Raw genomic sequence first — 25,127 nt, 5'->3', positions numbered from 1 at the left:
TGAATACCCTTTATTGCTTTCTCTTGCCTGACTGCCCTGGCCCGAACTTCCAACACCACACCATGTTGAATAGGAGTGCTAAGAGAGGGCATCCTTGTCCTGCGCCAGTTTTCAAACGGAATGCTTCCAGTTTTTGCCCATTCTGTATGATATTGGCTGTGTGTTTGTCATGAATAACTCATTATTTTGAGATGCATTCCATCAATACCTGGTTTATTGAGAGTTTTTAGCATGTAAGGCTGTTGAATTTTGTCGAAGGTCTTTTCTACATCTACTGAGATAATCATGTAGTTTTTGTCTTTGATTCTGTTTATGTGATGGATTACGTGTATTGATTTGCATATGTTGTACCAGCTTTGCCTCCCAGGGATGAAGCTGACTTGATCGTGATGGATAAGCTTTTTGATGTGCTGCTGCATTCAGTTTGCCAGTATTTTATTGAGGATTTTCATATAGATGTTCATCAGGGATATTGGTCTAAAATTCTTTTATGTTGTGTCTCTGACAGGCTTTGATATCGGGATGATGCTGACCTCATAAAATGAGTTAGGGAGGATTCCCTCTTTTTCTGTTGATTGAAATAGTTTCAGAAGAAATGGTATCAGCTCCCTTTGTACCTCTGGTAGAATTTGGTTGTGAATCCATCTGGTCCTGAATTTTTTTTGGTTGGTAGGCTATTAATTATTTCCTCAATTTCAGAGCCTGTTATTGGTCTAATCAGTGATTCAACTTCCTCCTCGTTTAGTCTTGGGTGGGAGTATGTGTCCAGGAATTTATCCATTTCTTCTAGATTTTCTAGTTTATTTGCATAGAGGTGTTTGTAGTATTCTCTGATGGTAGTTTATATTTCTGTGAGATCCGTGGTGATATCCCTTTTATCACTTTTTATTTTGTCTATTTGATTCTTCTCTCTTTTCTTCTTTATTAGTCTTGCTAGTGTTCTATCAATTTTGTTTATAGACAAAATTCAAAAAGTCAGCTCCTGGATTCATTGATTTTTTGAAGGGTTTTTCGTGTCTCTATCTCCTTCAATTCTGCTCTGATCTTAGGTTATTTCTTGCTTTCTGCTAGCTTTTGAATTTGTCTCCTCTTGCTTCTCTAGTTCTTTCAATTGTGATGTTAGGGTGTCGATTTTAGATCTTTCCTGCTTTCTCTTGTGGGCATTTAGTGCTATAAATTTCCCTATACACACTGCTTTACATGTGCCCCAGAGAGTCTGGTATGTTGTGTCTTTGTTCTCATTGGTTTCAAAGAACAACTTTATTTCTGCCTTCATTTCATTATTTACCCAGTAGTCATTCAGAAGCAGGTTGTTCAGTTTCCATGTAGTTGTGTGGTTTTAAGTTAGTTTCTTAAACCTGAGTTCTAATTTGATTGCACTGTGGTCTGAGAGACAGTTTGGTGTGATTTCTGTTCTTTTACATTTGCTAAGGAGTGCTTTATTTACAATTTGTGGTCAATTTTAGAATAAGTGTGATGTGGTGCTGAGAAGAATGTATATTCTGTTGATTTGGGGTGGAGAGTTCTGTAGATGTCTATTAGGTCTGCTTGGTGCAGAGCTGAGTTCAAGTCCTGGATATCCTTGTTAACCTGTCTTGTTGATCTTTCTAATATTGACAGTGGGGTGTAAAAGTCTCCCATTATTATTGTGTGGCAGTCTAAGTCTCTTTGTAGGTCTCTAAGGACTTGCTTTATGAATCTGGTTGCTTCTGTATTGGGTGCATATATATTTAGGATAGTTAGGTCTTCTTGTTGATTTGATCCCTTTACCATTATGTAATGGCCTTCTTTGTCTCTTTTGATATTTGTTGGTTTAAAATCTGTATATCAGAGACTAGGATTGCAACCCCTGCTGTTTTTGGCTTTCAGTTTGCTTGGTAGGTCTTCCTCCATCCCTTTATTTTGAGCCTGTGTGTGTCTCTGCACATGAGTTGGGTCTCCTGAATAAACCACACTGAAGGATCTTGACTCTTTATCCAATTTGCCAGTCTGTGTCTTTTAATTGGGGCATTCACCCATTTACATCTAAGGTTAATATTGTTATGTGTGAATTTGATCCTGTCATGAGGTTAGCTGGTTATTTTAATTGATGCAGTTTCTTCATTGCATCGATGATCTTTACCATTTGGCCTGTTTTGCAGTGGCTGGTATTGGTTGTTTCTTTCCATGTTTAGTGCTTCCTTCAGGAGTTCTTGTAAGGCAGGCCTGGTGGTGACAAAATCTCTCAGCATTTGCTTGTCTGTAAATGATTTTATTTCTCCTTCACTTACGAAGCTTAGTTTGGCTGGGTATGAAATTCTGGGTTGAAAATTCTTTTAAGAATGTTGAATATTGGTCCCCACTCTCTTCTGGTTTGTAGGGTTTTTGCCGTGAGATCCACTGTTAGTCTGATGGGCTTCCCTTTGTGGGTAACCCGACCTTTCTCTCTAGCTGCCCTTAACATTTTTTCCTTCATTTCAAACTTGGTGAACCTGACAGGTATGTATCTTGGTGTTGCACTTCTTGAGGAATATCTTTGTGGTGCTCTGTGTATTTCCTGAATTTGAATGTTGTCCTGTCTTGCTAGGTTGGGGAAGTTCTCCTGGGAAATATCCTGAAAAGTGTTTTCCAACTTGGTTCCATTCTCCCCATCACTTTCAGGTATACCAATCAAACACAGATTTGGTCTTTTCACATAGTCCCGTATTTCCTGAAGGCTTTGTTCATTTCTTTTTACTCTTTTGTCTCTAAACTTGTCTTCTCACTTTATTTCATTAATTTGATCTTCAATCCCTGATACCCTTTCTTTCACTTGATCGAATCGGCTATTGAAGCTTCCGCATGCATCACAAAGTTCTCGTGCCATGGTTTTCAGCTCCATCAGGTCATTTAAGGTCTTCTCTACATTTTTTATTCTAGTTAGCCATTTGTCTAACCTTTTTTCAAGGTTTTTATTTTCCTTGCGATGGGTTTGAAAATGCTCCTTTAGCTCGGAGTTTGTTATTACCAACCTTCTGAAGCCTACTTCTGTTAACTCGTCAAAGTCATTCTCCATGCAGCTTTGTTCTGTTGCTGGCAAGGAGCTGCAATTCTTCGGAGAAGAGGCACTCTGGTTTTTAGAATTTTCAGCTTTTCTGCTCTGGTTTCTCCCCATCTTTGTGATTTTATCTACCTTTGGTGTTTGATGTTGGTGACCTACAGATGGGGTTTTGGTGTAGATGTCCTTTTTGTTGATGTTGATGCTATTCCTTTCTGTTTGTTAGTTTTCCTTCTAACAGGTCCCTCAGCTACAGGTCTGTTGGAGTTTGCTGGAGGTCCACTCCAGACCCTGTTTGCCTGGGTATCACAAGTGGAGGCTACAGAACAGCAAATATTGCAGAACAGCAGTTATTGCTGGCTGATGCTTCCTCCGGAAGCTTCATCCCAGAAGGGCACCCGCCTACATGAGGTGTCTGTCGGCCCCTACTGGGAGGTGTCTCACAGGCTACTTTGGGGTCAGAGACCCACTTGAGGAGGCAGTCTGTCCATTCTCAGAGCTCAAATGCTGTGCTGGGACAACCACTGCTCTCTTCAGAGCTGTCAGACAGGGACATTTAAGTCTGCAGAAGTTGTCTCCTGCCTTTTGTTCAGCTATGCCCTGTCCACAGAGGTGCAGTCTATAGGGACAGTATGCCTTGCTGAGCTGCGGTTGTCTCTGCCTAGTTCAAGCTTCCTGGCCACTTTGTTTACCTACTCAAGCCTCAGCAATGGCGGACGCCCCACCACCAGCCAGGCTGCCGCCTCGCAGTTCAATCTCAGCCTGCTATACTAGCAGTGAGCAAGGCTCCGTGGGCGTGTGACCCGCCAAGCCAGGCACAGGAGAGAATCTCCTTGTCTGCCGGTTGCTAAGACCTTGGGAAAAGTGCAGTATTTGGGCAGAAGTGTCCTGTTTTTCCAGGTACAGTCAGTCACAACTTCCCTTGGCTAGGGAAAGGAAATCCCCCAACCCCTTGCACTTCCTGGGTGAAGCAACACCCGCTCTGCTTTGGCTCGCCCTCCACGGGCTGCACCCACTGTCCAACCAGTCCCAACGAGATGAACCAGGTACCTCAGTTGGAAATGCAGAAATCACCTGTCTTCTGCATCAATCATGCTGGGAGCTGCAAACCAGAGCTATTCCTATTTGGCCATCTTGGAATGGCATTTTTTTGTATTTTTAGTAGACACAGGGTTTCACCGTGTTAGCCAGGATGGTCTCAATCTCCTGACCTCCTGATCTGCCTGCCTTGGCCTCCCAAAGTGCTGGGATAACAGGCATGAGCCACCATGCCTGGCCACTCAGTTTCCCTTTCTATAAAATGCATTTTATCTGGCATATGGCACTCAAAAAATCATCCCCATACAAAGGGAAAAAAATTATCCCTCTACATAATCAATGTGACCCTCTGGGAACATTAACCTACTGACAAAGTACAGGATACAATGGATAAGAAATGGAAAATGGACACAAAATGGGAATTGAAAAGAAGCGATGAATGAAAAACATTTGGAAGAAAAATTGCACAGGATTGGAGATGACGTCCAAGAACATGAAAAGAATCAAAAATATAACCAATGTTTCAAGATTATGTGAGACTAGAACAGTGATGTGACCAGAACTTGGGTGCATAATGGTAAATGGTAAAGTCATGACAAATTAAAACATGGATGTTCCCCTAGACACTACAGCTTTTTCCCTTTACACCCATTATATATATTTCTTAGACCAATAGAAATAGAATACAGCATACTTATGTAATTACAAAATTTCTAGTAGCCACTTTAAAAGGTGAAACAGAAACTGGTAAAATTAATTTTAGTAACGTATTTCACTTAACCTCATATATTCAAATATTATTTCGACATATAACCAATACAAAAAATATTAAGAGATTTTGATATATTTTACATTCTTCATTCTGTTTTACATGAATTTTTCAAAATCTGATTTTTACTTTACACTTACAGCACATCACAATTTAGCCACAAATGTAAGTGGCTACCATATTGGAAACACAAGTTTAGACTATTAAATACTATAATTAAGTTTTATTACTGGATGACTGGGGAAAGAAACTGAAGTATATTCATTCAGTGTTTACACTACTCAGCAATAAAAAGAAATGGACTATAATAGGGATAAATACTGCATGTTGTATTAGTCCGTTTTCATGCTGCTGATAAAGACATACCCAAGACAGTACAATTTACAAAAGAAAGAGATTTATTGCACTCACAGTTTCACATGTCTGGGGAGACCTCACAATGATGGCGGAAGGTAAAGGCACGTCTCACATGGTGGCAGACGAGACAGCTTGTGCAGGGAAACTCCCATTTTTAAAACCATCAGATCTCCTGAGACTTATTCACTATCATGAGAACAGCATAGGAAAGACCTGCCCCCATGATTCAATTACCTCCCACCGGGTCCCTCCTGCAACACGTGGGAATTCAAGATTAAATTTGGGTGGGGACACAGCCAAACCATATTCTACCCCAGGACCCTCCCAAATCTCATGTCCTCACATTTCAAAACCAATCATGCCTCCTAGGCCTCCGGGCTTGTGATGGGAGGGGCTGCTGTGAAGACCTCTGACATGCCTTGGGGGACATTTTCCCCATTGTCTTGGGGATTAACATTCATCTCCTCATGACTTATGCAAATTTCTGCAGCTGGCTTGAATTTCTCCTCAGAAAATGGGATTTTCTTTTCCACTGCATTGTCAGGCTGCAATTTTCCAAACTTTTGTGCTGTTTCCCTTTTAAAACTGAATGCCTTTAACAACACCAAGTCACCTCTTGAGTGCTTTGCTGCTTAGAAATTTCTTCCACCAGACACCCTAAATCATCTCTCAATTTCAAAGTCCCACAGATCTCTAGGAAAGGGGCAAAATGCTACCAGTCTCTCTACTAAAACATAACAAGAGTCGCCTTTGCTCTAGTTCCCAACAAGTTCCTCATCTCCATCTGAGACCACCACAGCCTAGATTTCATTGTCCATATCATTATCAGTATATTGGTCAAAGCCACTCAACAAGTCCCTAGGGAGTTCCAAACTTTCCCACATTTTCCTGTATTCTTCTGAGCCCTCCAAACTTTTCCAACCTCTGCCTCTTACCCAGTTGCAAGGTCACTTCAACATTTGCATCAGCACCCAACTCTACTGGTACCAATATACTGTATTAGTTCATTTTCATGCTGCTGATAAAGACATACCTAAGACTGGGCAATCTACAAAAGAAAGAGGTTTATTGGACTCACAGTTCCACGTGGCTGAGGAGGCCTCACAATCATGTTGGAAGGTGAAAGGCATGTCTCACATGGCAGCAGACAAGAGAAGAGAATTTGTGCTGGGAAACTCCCCCATTTAAAACCATCAGATCTCCTGAGACTTTTTCGTCATCACAAGAACAGCACAGGGAAGACTTGCCCCCATGATTCAATTACCTCCCACTGGCTTCCTCCCACAACACGTGGGAATTCAAGATGAAATTTGGGTGGGGACACAGTCACACCATATCAAATCTTTTATGCTAACTGGAAAAAAAAATCAGATTCAAAAGGCTATATCCTATGTGATTCTATTTATGTGACATTTGGGAAAAGGCCAAAATTTTAAAAGCAAACACATCAATGGTTGCCTGGGGCTGGGATTAGGGAAGGCCTTGACTGAATTCACAGGGAATTTTGGGGGTCTGATCGAACTGTTCTATGTCTCAATTATAGTGATACTTACATTACTGCATACATTTGTCAAAACTCATAAAATTGTACACTAAAAAGTGAATTTACTGCATACAAATTATATCTAAGTGAATCTGATATTAAAACTTATTACAAGATAATGCTAATTATACAAGACCAAAATGTTTAAAAAGCAGGGTTTTTAAATATGACCATACAAAAGAAAAATGTAAGGGTATTAATAAAGGGGGCACATTTTCTTACTAAATCTCACGATGTGCTATATTACATAATTCTTATCACATTTTACAAAGCAATCGCAAACAGTATATTTTTATTTTCACAATGGTACACTAATATAAAATGTTTTAAGCTAGGATAGTTTATTTAAAATACATTCTCCCCTTAAATATGACACCAAAAGCATAGGCAACCAAATAAATGTTAGATAAACTGGACTTCATCAAAATTTAAAACTTTTGTGCCTCAAAGAGTACCATAAAGTGAAAGACAACCCACTGTATGGGAAAACTATTTGCAAATCATATATCTAATAAGGGACTTGTATCTAAACATATAACTTAAAAGTTCTTATTATTAATTTTTAAAAATCCAATTTAAAAAATGGGCAAAGATCTTAAGGACATTTCTCCAAAGAAAATAGACAAATGCCATTAAGCACATGAAAAGATGTTCAGCATCATTAGTTATTAGGGAAATGCAAATCAAAACCACAATGAGGTAACTCTTTTACACTTGCAGTATGGCTATAATCAAAAAGATAATCTAGTAGATGTTGGTGAGGATGTGTAGAAATTAGGACCTTCATGCACTACTGGTAGGAATGTAAAATGGTACAGGCAGTTTGGAAAACAGCAATTCCTCAAAAGGTCAACACAAGATTTCCATATGACCCAGCAATTCCATTCCTGGCTATATAACCAAGAGAAATGAAAACATATGTGCACACAAAAACTTATACATGCATATTCAAAGTATTTAAAATTGCCAGACAGTAGAAACAACCCAAATAACCCAAAGCTACCAACTGATAAACAGGTAAATTAAATGTGTTATATATAACAGAATATTACTTGCCAATAAAAAGAAATAAAGTACTGATAGGTGCTGCAACATGGATGAACCTTGAAAACATCTTAAGTAAAAGTCAGTCACAAAGACCACATATTATATGATTCCATGTATATGAAATTTCCAGAACAGACAAATTTATTGAGACATAAAATAGATTAGTGGTTGCCTAGGGCTGTAAGGGATTGAGGGGAGCAGGGTCAGGGTGGGGTGGCTAAAGGGTATGAAGTGTTCTTTAGGGATTATGAAAATGGTTGTGGTGATAGTTGCACAATTCTATGAATACACCAAAAGCCACTGAATTGTATACTTCAAAAGGGTGAATTACATTACATCTCAATACAGTTGTTAAAAAATATTCTATGGCAGGGGAAAGAGTTTTCAGTAAATACTAATAAAATAACTGAAATGTCAAAATGGCATCTATACAAATGTGTAACCTTAATAATTTTATTGTATTTTTGGCATTAAGTTAGGAAAAATACTAAAATAATTACCCTTTCTACTGAAGACAACTGCTGCTGTAATCCATCACACTTTTTGTTTGCTTCTTCGAAAAGAGTCTTATATTTTTCTACTTGAGACTGCTGCATATTAATTGTTCGCTGCTGTCTCATAAAATCTTCTTCAAATTTTTTTACTTGAGACTTTAAATTCTGAATTTCATCCTCCTACAGTTATGAAATTACAGATTATGTGAAAAAATATGTAAGATTTGTTATCAAAACAAAGCAGAGAAAAAGAAGTTTCATATGTTCTTTGACATTTATACACATTTCATGAAAAACAAATTACAGTCTATTTTTACCTTCAAAAATGGAGTCAAATGTTTTATTTGCATTTAATAGCTTACACTACACTTGTAAGACTAATATAGAGAATACTAATTATAACTAAAATGTAAGATATTTCAGCTCTGTGAAAATTCAACATATCAGAATAAAGTTCAGTACTTATATACAATTTTTGATTTCAAAATTTAACTATGATTTATATCTAAATAAAGTTATTCAAAATGTAATGGAAATTGCTCCTAAAATGTCTTTGAATATTGCAGCCTTTTAAGAGGTTTTTAAAGCTTACCTTTTTATTGCATTCACATACAACATTATCCAATTCCTCCTGCATAACACGGAGTTTGGCCTTTAGAAATCTGATCTGTGCTTCTGTGAATTTAAATAATTATATTTACTGTCTTTTGCTGAATCTAAGATGACATCAATTGTAAGACAGGCCATTACTTTATAAAGAAGAAAATACTCAAGATGGGGAGTCAAATAGGAGATATCTCTTAGGGGGCACTATAGGTACTAAACAGTCCTAATGAAAAGGTCAATGACGAATAAATCCAGTCAACAGAAAGAAATCACAGGTAGTATTCACATAAGTTTGCAGACTAAATTCACACTCACCAGGGTGGTCCAAACTACATCAGAGAATTTAAAGTGTTCTCAGGTCAATAATGTCCCTGAGTGTTTGGTAGAAACAAACATAAATCTTCTCTAGCAAAACTCAGCTTCAATCTAGTCATTGTGATTACAAAATGCCACTGACTGTAATGCAGATGCCAATTTCTGAGCAGTTAAAATGTAATATATGTGTCTTTGAAGCAAAGAAATACACTAATACCTTACTGTCTAAGCTTTCTCCCACAAACCTTCAAGATCTATGTTTGGTATTTTACTGCCAGCAAAAGTTCATTATTCAATAATATCAGCAGTAAATCTTTGAAGTTTGTAGGCCCGTAAAGTAAATAAAGTGAAAACTGAATTAAGAACTCACTCATAAGTCATTCAGTCATTTGTTCAAAATGGCATAGTAGGAATATTATAAAACAATCATGAAATTTATCTTGAGGAAACACTTGGAACTGCTCTGAGAAGTCATTAGGACAAATCCACTAAGCCATACACATGTGATGTGCACAGCATAAAACATCTCCATACACACTTCTGGCTTTTTTAAGTGCCCTCAGTGTTATCATCGAGCTGATGAATTATGGGTTGGCTCTAACTCTACCTAGGTCTCTTTGGCCTCAACTCTCCTACCATATAACTCCAGGTGAGCAGGGAATAGAGGGAAATGACAAATTAAAAAGTGTGAAGTTGACAGTAGTTGGCCTCTGAGGGAAAGAAGGAAGAAAAAATAGGAAAGCATGACTTTTCCCATTTCTTTTTCTCCCTAACTCTAACCTTAGTAACTCTACCTCAACTCTAACCCAAGGAGCAGAGTGCTCCCATGTCTGGAGGCCCACAGTACTAAACTCTGCTCCCCACTCGACCTTAGCTTTAATCTTACAAAGTAATCTGTGCTCCCAAACTACTTCTTGATCTTTTTCTCCCACACATAACCAAACCATTCCAAGCAATCACCTGAAATAAGAGAAAATTCTCCCAAAGAAGAAGATACCTGGACCAGTGATACTAAAAAGGGAACACAGGGAGGCAGTTCTAACAGGGCCATGGGACCTGGGACCATGTTCCTCTACCGAGGAACAATCAACACCTGGGTATCACATCCTCAAAAGCATCTTAGAGAGACCTAAAGGCAACTTACTGCTCCACTTACATTTCCTTACCATAACTAGCCCTAGAAAGCTTGATTCGGTCAGTAAATATAGTAAGTGCAGAAGAAAATTGCTCCCTACTTATGACTAGTATATAACACAATAATTATTACATATATAAATTATGATTTCTCACAGAATCAAATAATTTTAAAGATAAACTGATATGGTTTGGATCTGTGTCCCCACCCAAATCTCATGTTGAATTGTAATCCCGTGTTGGAGGTGGGGCCTGGTAGGAGGTGAATGGATCATGGGGGTGATTTCTCATAAATGGTTTAGTATCATCCCTTTTGGTACTGTCCTCATAATAGTGACTTCTCATGAAATCTGGTTGTTTAAAAACATGTAGCACCTCCCCCCTCTATCTCTTGTTCGTGATCCCACCGTGTGAGGTGTCTCACTCCCTGTTTGCCTTCCACCATGATTGGAAGTTTCCTGTGGCCTCCCCAGAAGCAGAAACTGCTATGCTTCCTGTACAGCCTGCAGTACCATGAGCCAATTAAACCTTTTCTTTATAAATTACACAGTCTTAGGTATTTCTTTATAGCAGTGCAGGAACAGACTAATACATAAACTTTATGATCATCTAATACAAACTGCTAAATTTTCAAATGAATAAACTGCTATTACAGAGGGGCTAAGTGGCCTGCCTGTAGTCACAATTAATTGTATTATAGTTCGGCAGTAACTAGTTCATATATACTCAATTGTCTTACTTTTTTGCTTCAATAGCATAGGAGGCTCCTCATAAATTTAGTAATGTTTTTAGTTGATTGAAATTTAGTATTATTCTAGTGATACGCAAAGAATGAGTTAATAAGAAAAATTATATACATTAGAAAATTCATTTATTTTACCTGATGCAATGTCAATTCATTTGTCCTTTTGCATGTGTTGATTTAACACGCAATAAATAAAATATAGTAACAGTAAATGAAAAAATTCAGAAAAACTTTTTAAATATTGTAACAATAAGCGATGGGTATTTTAACTTAAGTTGAAATGTATTCAATCAAACCAGTAAATACAGTCTTTTTTATTTTTACTTTTTATAATGGAAAATATGAAACATAAAAGTAGGCAAGTTCAATGAACCCCATTTACCCACTGCCTATCTTTAACAATGACTGACTCATGGCCAGTTTTATTTCATCTATAATCCCATTCATTCCTCCCTCCACCACATCCTACTAGATTATACTGAAACAAACCAAGACATCACAATACGTTTTTTTTTTAATGTAAGAAATAGTTCCCCAAGACTTCCTCTTCTAAGTAACTGTGCTATAAAGATAAAAATAAGAAACAAAAGAAAATCTACCTGTTCCAATGTCATTACTAACACCAGAAAAAATATCATCTGTATATTCAGGTAAGCCTTCTTCCTCCAGTTGCCCTTCAATTTTGCTAATTGTTTTTGCAAGGGAAAAGTCTGAGAAATCCTCTGGAATGGCAACATCGTCGGCAGTTTGGACATCGGAGTATTTCAATTTAACACTAAAAAATAAAAATTAAATACATATGTATGTATATACGTATATGTGAACAAAATAGAAAGGTAGAAAGGATATATGCCTTTTACCCAAATAAGCAGATCAAAATTATTATAAATTTAAATTTATGATGAAATCTGTAATTTATATTAAGGTTTATATTACAAGAGACTACTATTACACATTTCAAATTTATGATGAAATCTACATATGATACTTTCAAGGACTATATTACAAGAGACTTAGCAGATTTTTGGTCTTTATGAATCACATGACCACAGAGCTAGAGAAGGCTTTATGAGGCCAGATGGTCTAGACTTTGCCTCCATATAAGGGAATACCAAAACTAAGAGTACTGCACTTGGCCTCCTAGGTCAAATCCAGCCTGTGGCTTTGAAATTTACATGCCTCTGGAGAAAAACTGTATAAACTGACATCACCCTGGCCATAATTCTGCAAACAGCAAAGAAAAATACCTCCTGAGAAAAAATTACAGAGTGAAGAGCTAATAGCTCAATCAAACAACATTTTTTTCCACCCAAAGAAACACATTCTTACCATGATCAATATTAACCAAAAAGTTGGATTTGATTTTTTTTTAATGAAATGGAGAAGACCGACAAAATAAAACTCATTTCTAAAGGCACTGAGGAATGGGCCAGGCCTAATTCATTGACACATCAACAAATTTATGGTTCTGAAAGCCAAATTCACTTTTAAAACATAAGCAAATGCTTTAGAATTCTTTTCTTTTCATTTTAATTTTTTGTGGGTACACAGTAGGTGTACATATTTATGAGATGTTTTGATACAGGAATGCAATGTGAAATGAGCACATTATGAAGAAGGGGGTATCCATCCCCTCAAGCATTTATTGCTTGAATTACAAACAATCTAAATACACTCTTTAAGTTATTTTAAAAATACAATTAAGTTATTATTGGCTATGGTCACCCTATTGTGCTATCAAATAGTAGGTCTTGGTCTTTGGAATTCTATTTGAAAAATCAACTTTAAAAAAAAAAATGTGAAGTCTGAAAAGGTAACCCTTTCCAGTTATGTATGCATGTATGTGGCCTATAAGTTCTTTTCTTCAATCTATTGTATAGTTATTTTCTGTTCCTTATCACTTTACTCTATTTTTTCCATCCCTTTTATTTAAAAAAACCAAAAACAAAAAAGTTATTTAAACAATTAAAAGACACAAAAATGAACAAAGATTTTTCCAAAATTACAATGCAGTGATCAGTTTGGGTAAGTAATAGACATCTAAATGTAATAACTGACTGAAGATGGTTGGTGCAACTCAATCCTCCACCTTTTCTAGAAAGCATCCTATCCTAGGGAGCATCTTGGGTCCCTTTTTATGCCTATAATACTAAGAACTGTCTTGAATTCTTTCTCACCAAAAACAATAAAATGTAAATTATAATTATATTATAGTCCTATTTAGAGCATGGCAAATAATTCTGTAGCTCAATAGACAAAATAATGTATGCACTTTGTCAAATACTCAAAAACTAAACTATTGAGCCTATTTGAGAGAACTAGGCAGCGATCAAAAAACAAAACAAAACAAAACAAACCTCAGTTGCAGTCACAGTTCTAAGAGAATAAATCACTAGAAATAACATTTATAAAAATTTTAGATTTAGAATTTTTCTTGAGAACAATATAAAGTATTTGTTAACTGCTGCAAAACATTTCTGAGTAGAAAATGTTCTAAATTACTGAATATGGATAAGATATATGCAGGGTAACTTAATGTTTAGGGTATAAAAAGATCTGGAAAAACAAACAGAGCTTAAAAATTAAGAATGATGGTATTGTGAATTATACAACTAAAAAAAAAGAAATACTTTGAAAACTATACTATACCTTGAATTTGTTTTCCTTCCTTTATTTGCAGAGTGTAATTTGTTTTGAACCTTGTTTACAGGATCAATGTTTTTGGTCTTTGGCTACATTAAAAGAATTGAAAGTATTGATTAATTAGAGTCTAATTATTTGCCAAAGAAAGCAATTCTGTAACACATAGAATTGCTATTTTGCTACACAGAAAAACTGCTATTTTGATGGAATTACCAAAAATGTCTTTTCAAGAATATCACAACTGTATAGCTGGAAAAGACCTAGATAATACCAAAACCAAGAAATTCAAGGATAAGGAAAATGAGTCCTAAAGATTCAATGGTATTCAGCTAGCCAGTGGACTGTCGTGAATAAATCTGGACATTCTGACTCACAGAATTTAGTTCTCCTCAGGAACCAATTATTCCCCAGGCAGGCCTTCCGTGGCCTTCAGGTATATAGTTCCCTTGGCTTAGGTCTCCATGGATGGGAAACATAGATCCCAGTATGTTCTACACCTAGAAGAGTGATCTCTACACTATAAATATTTAAATGAACGAACAAACTTTTCAAATCACCTTCTTTGCATATGAGTATCATTCTTTTTCAGGTCTTCGCTCTACTAGATGTAAGCTTCAGAAAAAAAAAATAAGCCTCAGTTTACAAAGTCATTTCACCTAGAATTTTTTCCACTGTACCTCCAAATTATTCAGTGAAATTATGAGACAACAAAGGATTCCATTTATTATATGAGTGACATTTCATAAATGCATCCCTCTGAGTATCAAGGTTTATATTGTTTCTGTTGAGTCATACCCCTTCTCTGCTTTGTCTAAGAAAAGTCTAAAAAAACCTAAGTTCTACAGAATATAATTGTATTCAGAGAAAGTTTAATTTCATACCTTAGTTTCTGAATGAAGATGAACTATCCCTTCAGATGGTAATACACCTCTACAGACCAAAAATAAACATTATACATTAATAATAGATGACATTGAGCTGAGACAATGATATTCAACAATTGTATTTGAAAGGGAAACTATTCAACTATCAAATAACCTTTGCTATAATTGTAGTTATCCACATGTTAATTTTTTCTGAATGAGTACCATAAACAAGAAAAATGCTTTGGTTACATAATTCACCTTTAAGAAGATACACTATAATGCCAATATTCTAGTAGGAAACTAGCAAAAATTTTAATGAATGGAAATCATCAAGAGTAATTGTGGGCTATCCACAGCAATTACCCATTTTACAAACGATTCACCACAGGGCTTTTTATTATGAGCCCACTCAATGTTATCATTCTTTTAATCCACTTAAAACACTTGGTCAGTGCCTGTTTTCCTCATTATACTGTGAACTCTATGAGGGCAGAAATCATGTCTGCCTTGTTCAATATTCTATGCCTAGTCAATATAAAGGTTATATGCCAGGTACTACTACTGGCTTAAGTATTTGTTGAGTGCATGAATAAACACATCTAAAATGCAATTTATTTTTATACACAAGGTTTTCCAAATATATTTGTAGTTTAAAACAAGGAGTGTCGGCCGGGCGCAGTGGCTCACACCTGTAATCCCAGCACTTTGGGAGGCCAAGGCGGGCGGATCACAAGGTCAGGAGATCGAGACCATCCTGGCTAACACAGTGAAACCCCGTCTCTACTAAAAACACAAAAAATCAGCCAGGCGTGGTGGCGGGCACCTGTAGTCCCAGCTACTTGGGAGGCTGAGGAAGGAGAATGGCATGAACCCAGGAGGTGGAGCTTTCATTGAGCCGAGATTGCGCCACTGCACTCCAGAGCGAAACTCTGTCTCAAACGACAACAACAAAAAAACAAGGAGTGTTTATGGAAGTCTGCAAACTATGGCCCACAGGCTGAATCCACCCACTCATTCATTTATGTCTGATCTATGGCTGTTTTCACACTACAACCTTAAAGTTAAGTAGGTACAACACAGACTAGCCCACAAATCTAAAAATATTTGCTATCTGCCCCTTTACAGAAAAAGTTTGCCTAACACATTGTCTTGGGCATTGTATTTACATCTCTGAAAACATACCATGTTAGCATCCATTATTGCTATGAAAAAACTCCGTCATATCCCCTGAGAAGTCCTAACCATTGGAGAGGACATACAACTAAAATTATTTTCCATCAGATGCCTCCCACTGAGCTAGCCATGCATAAGTTTTTTCAGTATTAAATACAAAGATACACTTAGATAAATAAACCTCTTAACTATTAGAAATACCTCTGGGAAGAAAAAAAAGGCTTTCAAAATATGTTAAAAATTACAGAAACTAAATCACTCTCACAAATGACATGAAAATGTTTCCAAATATTATACAAATTTTAAGTGTCCTCTTTAATCTTCCTCATTTTAAATTAATGTTTGTCATTTCTTTAGTACATTTTCTGTACCTCTCATTCCATTCCCCAACACACATGCGTACATATCAGTCAAAAGACATTTAAGGGTTATCTGTCTCCATCAGATTTTGCAATGATATTACTTTGCTAGTGTATTGCCATCAAAAATAAGCTATAATATGGTATTCTTACTTTTGTTTAACTCCATGAAATGTTTGTAATATGATGGAAATGACTGTATGGTAAACCATGCTTCAAGCAGACTGGAGGATATGTATACTACGTTATTAGGAGATTAAACTCTGGTTTCCCATCACAGTTTTTGACAGAGTCATCCTGGGTGTTGAAGACCTATTTAAATATATTCTTCCTTATTTAGGTGGAATATCATTGTTCCAACCTGAAATGAATGGTTTCTTTACAGAATTATTTCCCATATTCAGCAATTCCCAACTGATCACCAAATGCCATGTTTTACATGGTAAAAGCCATCTGTTCAAACAGTAGCATTAAAAAAACTGATAGATAAACAGAGCGTTATCATCACAACATCATCTGTTGTTAGTATCATTTCAGTTCTTCAGTTTACTGGATAAACACCATGTTAAATCTTATGTATAATCCAAATTTTGGAATTTTGATAACTTAAATATCTTTTTTTACAGAATATCAGAGTATTACAGCTAATAAAGTGGTTTCATGTTACATGTATGCATACATATGCATATCAAAATACAAAAATGTGTAATTGAGGTACTTAAAAAATACTCAAAAGCAACACATATTAACTTCTTGGAAACAAGATCAGGTCTGTTTACTCACCACTGTAATACCAGTAGCTAGACCTGGCACTAACAGTGTTCAAAAATTATTTTTTTCAGGTTTGAGATATAATTGATATATCATACAATATACTCTTTTTACATATACAGTTCAATATGTTTTAGCAAACATATATTGTCACATAACCACCACAACCACAAGACAGAGAATATTTCCATCATCTCAAAAAGTTCCCTTGTGTTCCTTGGTAGTCCCCTAACCCCTACTCAAGCCCCAGACAACCATCTTGATTTCTGTCCCTAAAGCTCTGCCTTTTCCAGAGCATCAAATAAGTGGAAACATAGATTATATATGTTTTTTAGCCTGGCTTCTTTCACTTAGCAAATATGTTGTTATTCTACTAGTAGTTCATGGCTTTTTATTGCCAAGTAGTATTCCACTGCATGGATATACCATAATTTGTTCATCCAGCCACCATTTGATAAATATTTGAATTATTTCCAGGTTTTGGTAATTATGAATAAAACTGATCTAAAAATTCACATGCAGGTTTTTTCATGGATATATGTTTATATTTCTCTTGGGTAAATATCTAGGAAAGGAAATACTGGATTGTATGCAATAATTATTTTTGAATACATGAATAATATCCCAATATTTCACATGAGCCAAATATACTGCCATGTAGGAATAAACTTTTCTTTTGTCTCTAAACCCTGTAGGGCTGTGCACCTCTTACAGCCTGCTTCTTGATCTTAGAATACTGGGAGGTGGGGTACCCATAGCTGTTTTAATATTTTAAAAGCCACAAATAATTTTAGTCCATTCCTAGAGTTTCTTTGCTGATAAAACTTTCCCCCAAACTAGTGGGTTTCTTCCCTATTTAATTTCAGTCAGTTCTACATGCCATTACATCACCTACAATTCTTTCCAAGACTAATTCTTTATTTCTTCACCTGACCTCTCTTTCTCAATTTAAAAATGGGTTAAACAGTGTCAAGCTTCTAAGGAGAGACTTTAACTTTAGTTAGGTCTTTGCCGTGGGTCATTTTACCCAAATGAAAAGTTTCACTATGTGCCATTTAATCTGATTCTTGCCCTGAGAAGCCTTAATCCACTGGAAAATTTTATCAATAGTCATAAAGTCCACATGTTTAGTCTGATATTTGCCTCAAGGTTGAATTTTGATAGGCTTTTGTTCCTTATAGATTTTCTCAATTTTATCTTGTAATTCTTGAGGTCTAAAACCAGTTTACTCCACAACTTGACAATTACAACAAGGGTAATCAAGAGTGTGCTACTGGCATAATGACAGCTATATAGATCAATGGAACAGATATGAAAGTCCAAAAATAAAACCATATGTCTACAGTCAACTGATTTTTGACAAGAGTGCTAAGAACATTCAATGGGGAAAGAATAGTCTTCTCAACAAATAATGCTGAGACAAATGGCTATCCATGTGCAAAAGAATGGAGGTTGACTCCTATACCACATACAAAAATTAGATTATCTGAATTAGATAATTAGATTATCTAATTAAATTATCTGAATTAGATAATCAGGTATTCCCTTTTATTTCTGCTTGCAAATCAGCCAAATCTATCCCAAACTTGTCTCTTCAAGAGCACATACTGAGGCCGGGCGCGGTGGCTCACGCCTGTAATCCTAGCACTTTGGGAGGCCGAGGAGGGCGGATCACGAGGTCAGGAGATTGAGACCATCCTGGAGAACACGGTGAAACCCCATCTCTACTAAAAATACAAAAAAAATTAGCCGGACGCGGTGGCGGGCGCCTGTAGTCCCAGCTACTCGGGAGGCTGAGGCAGGAGAATGGCGTGAACCCGGGAGGCGGAGCTTGCAGTGAGCCAAGATCGGGCCACTGCACTCCAGCCTAGGCGACAGAGCGAGGCTCCGTCTCAAAAAAAAAAATAAATAAATAAAAAATAAAAGAGCACATACTGCTAATATTGTGTTTCAGCCTCTTTCCCCAGAGAACAAGTTCATTAGACACCTGTTGTGCCTCCCAATTTACCACAGATGACAGTTTTACTAAATTCATTGCCACTACATAACATTCATCCTTTATCTTTTCAGCCTCCAATATCAGTTTCCTTGCTGGTTCCCACCTAACTGCTAAGGTAATGCCACACTTCTGAGTTTTTGTTATGCAGCATTCCATTCCCAATACCAATTTCAACATTAGCAAAGATAAGCAGGCTAGTAACCTAAAAATTCCAGCAGCTTAACCCATTCAATGCAGCCATAGTGAGGAAGAAGGACCCTTTTTTCTACATGTTCCACACATGGTCACCCAGAGACCAGGCTAGGAGATTTTACCAATTGGAATTTTACTCATCTTCATGGCTAGAAAGTCAGCTGGAGGTTCACACACCAATTCTTGTCTGTTTTGGCTTGGAAAAGATTAACTAAACTTCTATTCATAGCCCACTGACAACTATAAGAGACCTGGAATGTTTGGTGATCATCATTGTGTCTGCTACAATATGATTTCATAGTTTTATTCACATCAATTATATACTTTTTCCTGTTTCCTCTCTAAAGTTTTTAAAATGAGGACAAGAATATACATTTCAAAATAATATTTTGAAAATTACATGAGATAAAGGGCTTCCACTGTGTCGGATTGGTATAAGCCCCCTATATATACATTATTCTTAAAATTATAGAATTTTCAATGTTTGCATGCAAAAAGATCTTACATAGTTAAAGATCCATGTACATCAATTTAAAAGAAGGTGCTTGAGAATTTAAGTTACTTACCTTAAACTGTAATCATCTTCATCATCACATGATTTCATTTGTTTTGAAATAGGCCTAGATCGTACTTCTTGGCGATCTCTCTTAAATGAGTAGAGAAAGGTCATATATCATACAGAAAAAAAACCAAACCACTAAGATATACTCAAGTGCCTCTCTGAACATTCATCATTTCATAACTGTCCTGGGTTTCCATAACATAAAGGCACAGAATTCTAAATGCTATAGTATGAAGATAAGGTCTATAACACTAGTTGCACCTTTCATTTGTTATGGGTTAAAAAATTCCATCCTAAGGGGAAAATGTAAGAATATCAAGGCCTTTACATAATATTTCTAATTCCGGCTTCCCCATCCCTTTAGAGTCTTTCAACTTACACAGCATACAACAGAAATTAGAAGTAGGCATAAGACATTTTTTTAAAAATTCACTTAATGGGTAGAAAAATTTGTCGCAAATCAGGAAAAACTTCAATGTTGAGAAGGCTGTGAAGATGCTAAAAGTGAAGTATCAGGAGTAAAAGCTTTTGACAAAGACACATCAAGAAATTAAAGTAAGGCAAGATGGTGGAATAGAAGCCTACACTATTCATACCCTCTGCAGGAACACCAAATTTTAACAACTACCTGCACATAAAAACATCATCATGAGAGCTAAAAATCAGGTGAGCAATCACAGTACCTGGTTTTAACTTCATATCATTGAAAGAGTCATTGAAGACGGTTGGAGAGACTTAAATCGCTGATACCACCCCTCCCTGACTCACTCCTGCAGTGACTGTGCAGCCTGAAGAGTCTGTGCACTTGGGGGAGGGACAGCACAGTGAATGGGGGACTGTACACTGAACTCAGTGCTGCCCTGTCAGAGTGGAGAGCAAAGTCGTGTGGGGCTGAGACAGTACCCATGCATGGAGGAAGCATTTGGACTAGCTATATCCAGAGGAAAATCGCCCATCCCGTGGGTCAGAACTCCAGTTTGTCAGCAAGTCACCACCACTGGCCAAAGTGCTCTGGGGTGCTAGGTAAACTTGAAGGCAGTCTAGGATACAATGACTCCAATTTCTAGGCAAACCCTAGTGCTGGGCTCGGCTCAGAGCCAGAGGACTAGGGTGGCACATAGGGAGACACCAACTGTGACCTAGGGAAACACCAACCGGGTCACTAAAGGATTGCTTCCACCATGCCTTCCCCAACACCAGGCAGTGCAATTCGCAACAACAAAAGTGTCTCCTTCCTTCTGTTTAAGGAGAGGAGAGGAAAGAGTAAAGAGGACGTTATCTTGCATCTTGGATACCACCTTGGCCATGGAAGGCATCCAGTGGGGTGCCAGGCAGAGTCACACAGCCACCATTACAAGCCCTAGCTCCTGAATGACATTTCTAGACACATCCTGGGCCAAGAGGGAACCTGCTGCCTTGAAGGGAAGGACCTAGTTCTGACAGCGTTCATCACCTGCTGACTAAAGGGACCTTGGGCCTCAAATAACCAGCAGTAATACCAAGGTGTTAATAGTAAGCCATGGCCCTTGGGCTCTGAGACATACTGACTTCAGGGGTGGCCCAGCACATTCCCAGTTATAGTGGCTACAGTGAAAGACTCCTTCTGCTTGTGAAACAGAGGGAAAAGTAAAGGGACCTTTGTCTTGCACCTTAAGTACCAGCACAGCCACAGCAGGGCAGAGCACCAAGTGGACTCTTGGGGTCCCTGATTCCAGGATTTGACTCTTAGACAGCATTTCTAGACTTGCCCAGGGCCAGAGGGGAGCCCATTCCCTTGAAGGATGAGTCCCAGGCCTGGCAATATTCACCACAACCTGACTGAAAAGCCCTTGAGCTTTAAGTGAACACTAGCAGTGGCCTGGCAAAACCCCGCTATGGACTGGTGGTGGTGGTGACCGCAAGGAGAGGCTCTTCTGCCTGTGGAAAGGGGAGGGGCGAGCGTGAAGGACTTTATGTTGTAGTCTAAGTGCCAGCTTAGCCACAGAACACTAGAGCACCAGATAAATTCCTAAGATTTCTAACTTCAATCTCTGACTACTAGACAGCATCTCTGGACCCACCCAGGGCCTGGGGAACTCGCCACCCTGAAGGAAAGGACACAAACCTGGCTGGCTTCATCACCTGCTGATTGTAGAGCTCTAGGGCCGTGAGTGAATATAGGTGGTAGCCAGGTAGTGTTTATAGCAGGTTGTGGGCAAGATCCAGTGCTGTTCTGGCTTCAGGTTTGACCCAGCACAATCCCAGTGGTGCTGGGTACAGGGGTGCTTGCATCACCACACCCCTAGTTTCAGACAGCTCAGCACAGACAGAAAGAGACTCCGTTTGTCTGGCAGAAAATAAAGGAAGAGAAAGAGTCTCTGGTAACCCAGAGAATTCTTCCGGATCTTATCCAAGACCACCAAGACCTCTATGAGTCAGCAAGAACCCTAGTGATATTGGGCAGGGGACCCAAGTCCCTTTAAATAACTGGAAAGCCTTCTCAAGAAAAACTGGCACAAATAAGCCCAGACTGTGAAGAGTACAATACTTAACTCTTCAATGCCTACACACTGACAAACATCTACAAGCATCAAGATTATCCAGGAAAACATGGCTTTGCCAAATGAACTAAATAAGATACCAGTGACCAATCCTGGAAAAACAGAGACATGTGACTTTTCAGACAGCGAATTCAAAATAGCTGTTTTGAGAAAGCTCAAAGAATCTCAAATAATGGAAAAGGAGTTCAAAATTCTATCAGATAAATTTAACAAAGAGATTGAAATAATTAAAAAGAACCAAGCAGAAATTCTGGAGTTAAAAATGCAACTGACATACTGCAGACTGCATCAGAGTCTCTTAATAGCAGAACCAATCAAGCAGAAGAATTAGTCATCCTGAAGACATGCTATTTGAAAATACAGAGGAGACAAAAGAAAAAAGAATGAAGCATGCCTACAACATCTAGAAAATAGGTTCAAAGGGACACATGTAAGAGTTATTGGTCTTAAAGAAGAGGCAGAAAGAGAGATAAAGGTAGAAAGTTTATTTGAAGGGAAAGTATCAGAGAACTTCCCAAACCTAGAGAAAGTTATCAATGTTCAAATAAAAGAAGATTATAGAACACCAAGCAGATTTAACACAAAAAAGACTACCTCAAGGCATTTAATAATCAAACTCCCAAAGGTCAAGGATAAAGAAAGGATCCTAAAAACAGCAAAAGAAAAGAAACATACAAACTTCCAATACATCTAGCAGCAGACTTCTCAGTGGAAAACATACAGACCAGGAAAGAGTGGCATGACATATTTAAAGGGCTGAAGAAAAAAAAATCTTTTACCTTAGAATAGTATATCCAGCAAAAATATCCTTCAAACATTAAAGAGAATAACAGATCTTCCCAGAAAAACAAAAGCTGAGGCATTCCATCAACATTAGACCTTCCCACAAGAAATGCTAAAGGTAGTTCTTTAATCTAAAAGAAAAGGATGCTAATGAGCAAGAAGAAATCATCTGAAGGTACAAAACTCACTGGTCATAGTAAACATACAGAAAAACACAGAATATTATAACACTGTAATTGAGTGTAAACTACTCTTAAGTAGAAAGACTAAATGATGAACCAATTAAAAATAATAACTACAACAACTTTTTAAGACATAGACAATACAATAAGACAGAAACAGTAACGAGTTAAAAACTAGGGAGATAAAAGTGTAGAGCTTGTATTAGTTTTCTTTTTGCATGTTTGTTTATGCAATCAGTGTCAAGTTGTCATCAGCTTTAAATAATGGGTTGTAAGATAGTATTTGCAAGCCTCACAGTAACCTCAAGTCAAAAAAACATACAATGACCACACAAAAAATAAAAATCAGGAAATTAAATTATACCACAAGAGAAAATCACTTTCAATAAAAGGAAGACAGGAAGGAATACCACAAGACAACTGGAAAACAAATAATGAAATGGCAGGATTAAGGCCCTTATCAGTAATAACATTGAATGTAAACGGACTAAACTCATCAATCAAAAGACGGACTGGTTTAATGGATGATAAAACAAGACCCCATGATCTGTTGCTTACAAGAAACATACTTCACTTATAAAGATATATATAGACTGAAAATAAAAAGGGTAGAAAAAGATATTCTACACCAAAAAGAAAAAAAAAGCAGGAGAACCTATACTTAGACAAAATAGATTTCAAAACAAAAACTGTAAGAAGAGACAAAGAAGGTCATTATATAATGCTAAACAGGTCAATCCAGCAACAGGATATAATGATTGTATATATATGCACACAACACTGGAGCACCCAGGTACATAAAGCAAATATTATTTGAGTTAAAGAGAGAGCTAGACCGCAAAACAATAATAGCTGGAGACTTCAGCACCCACTTTTGCCACTGGACAGATTTCCCAGAAAGAAACTCAACAAACATCAGACTTAATCTGCACTACAGAACAAGCGGGCCCAATAGACATTTACAGAACATTTCATCCAAAGGCTACAGATACACATTATTCTCCTCAGCATGAATATCATTCTCAAGTACAGACCATATGTTAGGTCACAAAACAAGCTGTAAAATATTTTAAAAACTGAAATAATATCAAGCATCTTCTCTGACCACATGGAATAAAACTAGACGTTAATAACCAGAACTTTGGAAACTATACAAAGACACAGAAATTAGATAACATGCACCTAAATTACCAGTGGGTAAATGAAGAAAATAAGAAGGAAATTGAGAAATTTCTTGAAACAAATGATAATGAAAACACAACATGCCAAGATCTATGGGATATAGTGAAAGCAGTACTAAGAGGGAAATTTATGCAGCTGTAAGTGCCTACAACAAAAAAGAACAAAACCTTCAAATAAATGACTTAGCAATGCATCTTTTCTTCCCTTTTTGTTTGTTTGTTTGTTTGTTTGTTAGTTTGAGACAGAGAGAAACTCTGATGCCCAGGCTGTAGTTCAGTGGCATGATCATGGCTCACTACCGACTGGACCTTCCTGGGCTCAACCATCCTCCCTCCTCAGCCCCGCAAGTAGTTGGAACTACAGGCGTGCACCACCACATCTGACTAATTTGTATTTTTTTCTAGAGATGGACTTTCACCATGTTGCCCAGGCTGGTCTCAAACTTCCAGGTTCAAGTTGCATGCCTTGGCCTCCCAAAGTGCTGGGATTACAGGCATCAGCCACCACATCCAGCCAGCAATGCATCTTAAAGAACCAGAAAAGCAAAAGCAAACCAAACCCAAAATTAGTAGAAGAAAAGAAATGAAGATTAGAGCATTTGAGATTATAGCATAGAGAATTTGAAATGAAGAAAAGATTGATGAAACAAAAAGTTTGTTTTTTTTAAGATAAGCAAAATTAACAGACTAACAAAGAAAATAAGGGAGACGACTCAAATAAATAAAATTAGAGATTAAAAAGGAGGCATTACAACAGACAATGCAGAAATTCAAAGGCTCATTAGTGGCTATTATGAGCAACTATATGTCAA

General features: G+C 37.3%; 1 protein-coding gene across 3 annotated transcripts in view; it reads right to left on the bottom strand.

The window, feature by feature from the left end:
• The window catches only part of TEX9 (testis expressed 9), a 67,321-nt gene that overhangs the window by 29,769 nt on the left and 12,425 nt on the right, over positions 1-25,127 (bottom strand). For all 3 annotated transcript variants that reach the window (XM_077939451.1, XM_077939452.1, XM_015142303.3), the window contains 6 exons: positions 19,634-19,713; positions 14,589-14,637; positions 13,714-13,796; positions 11,664-11,839; positions 8,857-8,939; positions 8,271-8,444 (listed from right to left, as the gene is read on the bottom strand). In XM_077939451.1, the coding sequence (XP_077795577.1) occupies positions 8,271-8,444; positions 8,857-8,939; positions 11,664-11,839; positions 13,714-13,796; positions 14,589-14,637; positions 19,634-19,671 (603 nt within the window). In that variant the 5' untranslated portion in view covers positions 19,672-19,713. The remainder of the gene's footprint in view (positions 1-8,270; positions 8,445-8,856; positions 8,940-11,663; positions 11,840-13,713; positions 13,797-14,588; positions 14,638-19,633; positions 19,714-25,127) is intronic.

This window comes from Macaca mulatta, chromosome 7 (genome assembly GCF_049350105.2).
Source record: "Macaca mulatta isolate MMU2019108-1 chromosome 7, T2T-MMU8v2.0, whole genome shotgun sequence".
Taxonomy (NCBI): domain Eukaryota; kingdom Metazoa; phylum Chordata; class Mammalia; order Primates; family Cercopithecidae; genus Macaca; species Macaca mulatta.
This window is presented reverse-complemented; position numbering and strand designations above follow the sequence as displayed.